The sequence below is a fragment of the Ruditapes philippinarum genome, unplaced genomic scaffold (assembly GCF_026571515.1).
Source record: "Ruditapes philippinarum isolate M1 unplaced genomic scaffold, ASM2657151v2 ctg9106_1_1_1_1, whole genome shotgun sequence".
Lineage (NCBI taxonomy): Eukaryota > Metazoa > Mollusca > Bivalvia > Venerida > Veneridae > Ruditapes > Ruditapes philippinarum.
Window position 1 is genome coordinate 30,678 of NW_026851540.1, and position 7,388 is coordinate 38,065.

The following is a 7,388-nucleotide window of genomic DNA, read 5'->3' on the forward strand; positions in this document are numbered from 1 at the left end:
ATTCCGATTTTCTATAATATACCCCTGGCCCATATATATAAAAACTAATAAATAAATGGGAATTAGGTATGTTGTAAAAACCGTACTTCACTCTAATTATTGATAACATTTCAAGTTTGATAGGAAACTGTTTGCCCTTAATAATTGAAATGTCAGTATGACAATCGACTTTGCAGTGGTTAAGAGGCTCTGCGATCTTGACGTATTTATTCATCTAGACCACACTGAAAGTATATAAACGAGACCACTTTCTTAATTATTACAAGAAAGGTACAAAGTTTAAATATGTTATCTGCCAATAAATGTACAGTGTTAAGAAGTAACCAGTGCTTGTAATCTCAAGACTTGATACACCTTGAAATGTATAGGCCTGCAAGACAGTGTACAGTACGTGGTTTCCCAATCTCTTCTTCGGTTTTATCAAAAACGTATCGATGCTAATCATTGTATACGGTAAAGATTTCAATGGGTAACAAAACAGATGAGTAACGTAAACATGCTTTTAGTATATTATGCATAGACTTAATTTCCATTTAAATTGAACATGGTTAAATATTTGTATTTATGAATCAAGAGTACTATATGTCAACAATATCTTCAATGTTTCCTGCCACATGGCGGCAACACATCTAATGGAAAATCGCATGTTTGTAATACTGTATTCCATACTAAACCTGAAACATACAAACTAATGTTGATTATCAAGCGCAAAGCGTAAAATAACATGTACATGTATTATCATCTTTATAATGTTCTCGAAAAAAGAGTCACAGTGTGCTGTCGCGACTCTAAGTTTCTATAAAATTATCAATATTGTTTTACAAAAAAAAATAAAGTACCGCTAGCATGAGATGTAATACTTAGCACATACGCATTCTACGTACTAGCATACAACCTGAACATGACAAATAAAGTCATCGGTGCATAATGGATCATATTAAAATCTAAAATCAGTTTCTCAATAACGCTCTGCTTTTGGAAATATAATAAGGTATGTTCACTAGTCCGGCTGAGACCTCATTTGAAGATACATGCCAGCATGGACCAGTAACTTACAAGGTATTTAAATTACTTTAATCTTAAAAACCTATGCCCGAGAATAGCCATATAATACATTTGTAATTTTATGCAACGCGTTTAAGATATTTTCATTATACAAGAAAACGTTTGTTTAGAATAAATCATTGTAAATATTAAAAACAATTCTAGTTCAAATTCAGTCGTCCTTTGACAGAGAAGAAAAGCATTTGATGAAATTAAAGGAAAGAAACAAAATAGCCGTATAAAATAAGCAAAGCCCGACAAAAGTTTTACAAGTACTCATTTTATGTATGACAGGTAATATGCCGTACTCATTTAATAATTTTTGCTAATTCTCGGCATGGAGAAATGAAATTATAATCACTTACCATTTGCACATTTATGATGTCCGTATAGTATACCATAAGAACACATATAGTACCATTGACAATTCGTCTCCAAGTCGGGATAACCTCCATCATCTCTTACCGAGCAGTCCCGGAATGTACCACATGGAGTATGAACATTAAGTGCACTGTCAAAACATAAAAGAAAATCATTCCTTGAATGTGAAATCAAAAGTTTACGTTTATGATATAAAAATGTACCACATGGAGTATGAACATTAAGTGCACTGTCAAAACATAAAAGAAACTCATTCCTTGAATGTGAAATCAAAAGTTTACGTTTATGATATAAAAATATTATTTTAAGCATTTGAACCTCAATATGAGCCTTATAGTGTGAATGATAAAGTTAAATTAGATAACTTTGAATGGTATAACTTCCTTATGCGAATCATTTTAGCTGTATTCTTGTACATGCTGCTGTCTTTGGCAAATATGTCTTTTTCTGGAACCGATATGCTATATCTATACGGAATTATTGTCGACATTGTTCGTAAATTGTGTACATAAAGAAGTACAGATATAATACCGGCATTTAGTTTGAAAATAGCTTTACAAATTGCAGGAATTGCGACAAAATTGTGAGCATCGCCTTATCTACTTGATTTCTGCTCTTATATATAAGCATTTAGAAGTAATGATCATTTGAGATTTTGCAGACGTTTAAGACCCTTAGACAACACAATGTTGACGTGGTGAAAAAAAAAACCTGTAATCCACGAGAACCAGTAAATTTTGGACAAAGTCAATCATTTTGGGTCTCATGCAGTCCTTATGTTTCAACTATTTTTATGCGAACAAGTGTCTGTAAATCATGTAAATTGACTCGAGAGTGAATGAAATAGGCTTCAAAAGATCTGTAAATGTTCGAAACGAAGACTTTCTTGTCAAATATATGCTTAGTGTATACAAACTTGTCACATTCTCCTGTCTCTTCATTTACAACTTTTGGTATGGTACAATCCAATTTTCTTGTCGTGTTATCAGTGCAAAAAATGGCTGACTGACAGCTAGATTCATATACTCCATTCGGTTTTCCAGTGCAATCAAAACAGCTTATTAAACCTGGTGAAAAATACATAAATCATTTATGTTGTATGATACACAAGTCCTAGAGATACAATAGTGGCCAGATCTGTCTTTATTCTGTTTCTTATTTCACTCTATCGAATATATTTTCCTTTAAGCGAAATGGGCATTATTTTACTTGCAATGTAAAATGCACTGTTAGCCCGTTATAAAAAATACTAAGACTTCTGATAAGGAATTTATTACTTATAAAAGAAATGGTAGACAAAAATATTAAGTATATTGATAATAATATTTATCTAATAATACTATGTTATCATTGTGTGAATTCATTTCCTTCAGTTACGTTACAAGAAGAGCAAACTTTTTTTGAGATGAATAAAGATTAAAACAAATTAACGCACAAATATTTATTTTTAGTTATCTGTTGTTTTTATCCCTTCTAATACAGCATCGACCATGCTGGTCCGTAACTATGGAAATAATTTGGTAGTTTGATGAATTTTGAGTCTTTTCATAGAGGTAGAGAGAAAAATACAAGCTACCTTCTACGGCACCTATCACTGGCTTTAGAAGAACTTAACACTTCATTTATTATGATATGGTCTTTAATCATATTTTATTTTAGGGAGACTCAGGCAAAATTTTGATTTTTTAGTTTTGAATTTTCATTCATAATTCTGTAAATGCCCTCAAAATAAATATATTAGACAGTCAAAGTAACAAAACTTTTCTCCATATAAAGAATTAAATGGTGGTTTCCTAACTTGACCCGCGTGGGTCAGGTTAGAGCGCTAGGATTTCACAATAGTTGTCAAAGTGAACTCTGGAATCGTTAAAGAACATGTCAAATGACTGACTTAGACTTGTTTGAAGCATAAAATATCCATAATATCTGTTATTGTAACTTCAAGGGTTTGTTCAAGTCATCTGACTTGTTTTAAAACTATTTGGTGATTCATTTGGCGTCTAAATTTTGTTTAACATATATAGATATATTTACGCTTATTTACCCAAAATATATAGAATTTAAACAGAAATTCATGCTGAAATTTCAGAAAAAGTCATTTTAGTGTGATTTGAGTATATAAGATCATTTTAATATTTTTGTCATTATTTTGCCTGAATATCCCTTTAAAAAACACAATTTTTAGAAACTACATACCGATTATGTTAATAAATAAGATTACAAGGACACATATTATTTTCTTTGACATCATTTTGTTCTAAAATACTATCTGAAATAAAAGACGAAAAAAGAGTAAGATATGGTCTACAATTTTTGTATGTATAGATAAATATAATTCATCAAATTAAGCAAATATGAAATTGATAATAGTGATCAATATTTTCTAATAAATGTATTATAAAATTGGTGAGATTGTTCTTGTTATAGTTGGCATAATGGAATTCCAGTTGCACTATCATGTGTTCCACGAGAGTTATAATTGTGAATATTGATATTTCTGAAGCGTGGTACGTGTGCCTTTTTTAACCCCCTTCCCATTTCCCATAATAATATTATTTTATATTCTTTGACACCCTATTTGTATGTTTTAATTTTAAAGGGAGATGTTACTAACCTTTTAATTCTATATTCTACTTTATTGTGTTCATGTATTTCATCGGCGACTCGTATTTGAAAAGAACGAGTGCATAATTATTCAGTGTGATTATATATATGTTACTTATAGTAGCCACCCAATAAAAAGCACAAGAAAAAACACAAAAAAACAACAACAACTAAAACCGTATTGACTAATCGCCAAAGAAGTACGCCACTGTTAATGAGTGTAATTTTATATTTTTGAGCAACGGACTTTGAAATTACTTCGTTTGAGGAGAAGAAACTCGTTCGTTTAATACATAATTTCACAGGAACATTCGAAAGACTTAACTATTAGCACATCAAGTTGTTGTAGCGGTAGATGGAACACGCAACACCGATTGGTAGTCAAAGGGTGTTACCTTTAGGTCAAAGCCCCCGCTCTCTGTAATCATATAGATTGAAATAGGTATGTTAAAATAGTACAATGTATACTTACGCTACTTATGCACAGTTAGATCAATCCGGCTCTTAACACGTATTACCTTAAATAGGTCATTCACTAAACATACCATTATCGCAAAGTTTATGTATGAAATCTCTAAAGATAAGAAAAAAATGTGTCATATTGCACTGAAATAAAAGTGTTATTTTAAATACTGCCTTATTCAGTACGTTTTTGTATTACTTTCTTAGTGTATGATAAGATCATTTATAAATATATAAATGTAGTTTAAAAACATCTTTCATATATTTCGTGTTTCATATGAACTGAAATTTGTTTTCCATTCATTTTACTGACCTCGGTAAACTTAAATGAAAATAAATAACGATGAAAATAATAAGAATAATAGTAAGTAAACAACATTAATGTATGCTAAAAAACATGGGATCATAACTTTAACATAATTGAAACAGGACTTTTGCCATATTTTGGTTTTGTCTTTGTCCGTAAATGCGCTCGAAAAATCCAAACGAGACGCATATGTGCACGTACGAACCTAACATTCATACATGTATATTGATGTTAACCCTACACCGGCTGTGTATATGAATGTAATAGAAAACTATACAATTATGGCACAAGTTGTCGAGTTGATATATATATATATATATATATATATATATATATATATATATATATATATAATATATATATATATATATATTATATGTTTCAAAAGATTGACTATTTCAATTGTGTTTGAACAATGATTGATAATTAAGAATATTAAAAAAGTTGAATTTTAAAGCTGCATAAAATATAATTTTTAACAACTGAGGATCATTTTTATAGAAATTTCCGTGTGTCAAGTGAATATTCATTAAAAATAGAATATGAAAAAGGAAACAAATGACAAATCATAAACTCATTTGGACTTTTACCTGTTTTCTCAATATTTACACTTGGATGGGCATAATGTCACATCTTTTTCATTCATATGAGGAATCTATCCGAAAAACTTACGAAACACTGGTGGTGCTACTTAGGCGTCCGTTCATGTGTGAAATAATGCAGAGAGGGGCACCTGATGTCTTTCTCCACCAGTTCTAAACTGCTGGAAAATCGCCTTATGGTGATGCACCGTAAAATCCAAACAAAACAAGATTGCATGCAATAAAAATTGCTATGCCACCACATTTATACAACACTTAATATTAAGAACAAAAGACGTTTTTGTTTCTATACATTTGCGCTTGCCATAATGCAGATGTGTCTGGTGAATTTTGGGCGACAGGTCATATTTCAGAATTTCAAATGAAAGACAATCTACAGATGGATGAAATGTTAATATACAACATGGCCATTGTTTAATCATTGGTTCATAACAAAAGTATTCTTACTTGATAAAACTTTTGTTATTTACTACATTACATAGTTGTATTTAACATTAAATAAGTTATTTTTCTTAAATACTTCTTTTCAATTAAGCATTAGCTATTTCTGAAAACATAAAACAAATTTAAGATTAAATTAATTTTAAAATAATAAGTTTATACATGGTGGAAATCATAGTGTCCTTATAATGCGCTCAGATCATTTTATATATATCCTTGCCAGGCAAATCAGCACTCTTTCTGGAGGCCATGACCTCAAATCATTTCATAAGATTCTCTTAAAAGCATACACCTCTCTTCATAGAGGATATAACCTTACGACAATCTCCCAGCTATTGAATATGTTTTTTTAGGAAAAATGCATAACATGTACACTTGTATAAGCAATAAGGCCACTGGCCACAAAGCGCTCACCTGAAGACAGACTGTAAATTGTTTAAAAGCAGTGCAAGCTAGTGTTTATTATATGAATATGACTATGTTGGTCACAAGACCATACTTCATGCAAAAAAATCATTTCAATAATACTATATCCATGGTCCTAATTTCATAGTTGTTAATCAAAAGCAAGAAAGTAGGTCAATAGGTCAATATTTAGGTCACTTTATATCAAATTTTAGTTCTACACCTGAACTTGTGCAAATGGCCAAAATGTCATAGCTGTATATAGAAAAGCCATAGGAGGTCACTTCATCAAAATCTAGGTTAGCTGACTTTTACATCTAAAACTATGTCTATTGTCCAAATTTCATAGTTTTACATCAATAATATAATACTAGTAATCAGTTTAATAAAAACAAACGCTTTTCTTAAGCTTTCGACGTTTAGTCTTCTTCAGAAAAAATTGACGTTTATAAAATGACAAATGACGCAACGTCCGTTTAACTATACGCTGAACAGAACGTGACGTTAACGCGGGAATAAAAAACTTTGTAAAACTTTTTTTTATAGTTTTACATCAAAAGACAAAAAAGGTCACTTTGTCAAAATATAGGTCATGTGATATTTAAGTTTGATTTGACATCTAAAATTGTGATCAAGGTCCAAATTTCATAGTTGTTCATTAAATGACAAGAAAATAGTTCAAAACATCTAAATCTAGGTCAGCTAATATCAGTTCAATAGGACATATAAAACTGTGATTATGGTTTAAATTTTATGGTTGTACATGAAAGAACAAGAAAGAAGGTCATTTGTCATAATCTAGGTCAGCTGTAAGGACAAGTAAGTAGTTCACTTTGTACTCTTTTTGGAAGGATGGAGCTTATACTGCCCTAGGGATTTGATCAATCCTTGTAGAGGTTCACATTGTTTCATGCCAAATATCTTAAGCTCTAGCCTTTTAAGCTTCAGAGGATGGTTTTTCCCATAAGATTTACTATAATTGTTTGGAATGTAAATCTATGCCTGGGGCACGAACAATTTTGACCTCATAGCAATAATTTGAAACAAAATTGGGCAGAAGTCAGCTACACAATGTTTCATGCCAAATAGCTTACCTCAAATCTTTATCATTTCAGAGAAAAAATTTAAGTTTTTACTATACA

The 7,388-nt window shown here is 30.7% G+C and overlaps 1 protein-coding gene across 2 annotated transcripts; it reads right to left on the bottom strand.

Annotated features, from left to right (window-relative positions):
* Positions 1-519: 519 nt before the first annotated feature.
* Positions 520-4,588, bottom strand: LOC132741221 (uncharacterized). 2 transcript variants are annotated; one of them, XM_060729384.1, is made up of 5 exons: positions 4,502-4,588; positions 3,622-3,694; positions 2,342-2,492; positions 1,410-1,555; positions 520-674 (listed from the first exon to the last, which is right to left on the bottom strand). In XM_060729384.1, exons 2-5 carry the CDS (start codon positions 3,674-3,676, stop codon positions 598-600), a joined length of 429 nt encoding a protein of 142 aa, XP_060585367.1. In that variant the 5' UTR covers positions 3,677-3,694; positions 4,502-4,588; the 3' UTR covers positions 520-597. The 2 variants fall into 2 exon arrangements, with proteins under 2 accessions (XP_060585367.1, XP_060585432.1); XM_060729449.1 differs by lacking the exon at positions 4,502-4,588 and adding an exon at positions 4,040-4,428.
* Positions 4,589-7,388: the final 2,800 nt, after the last annotated feature.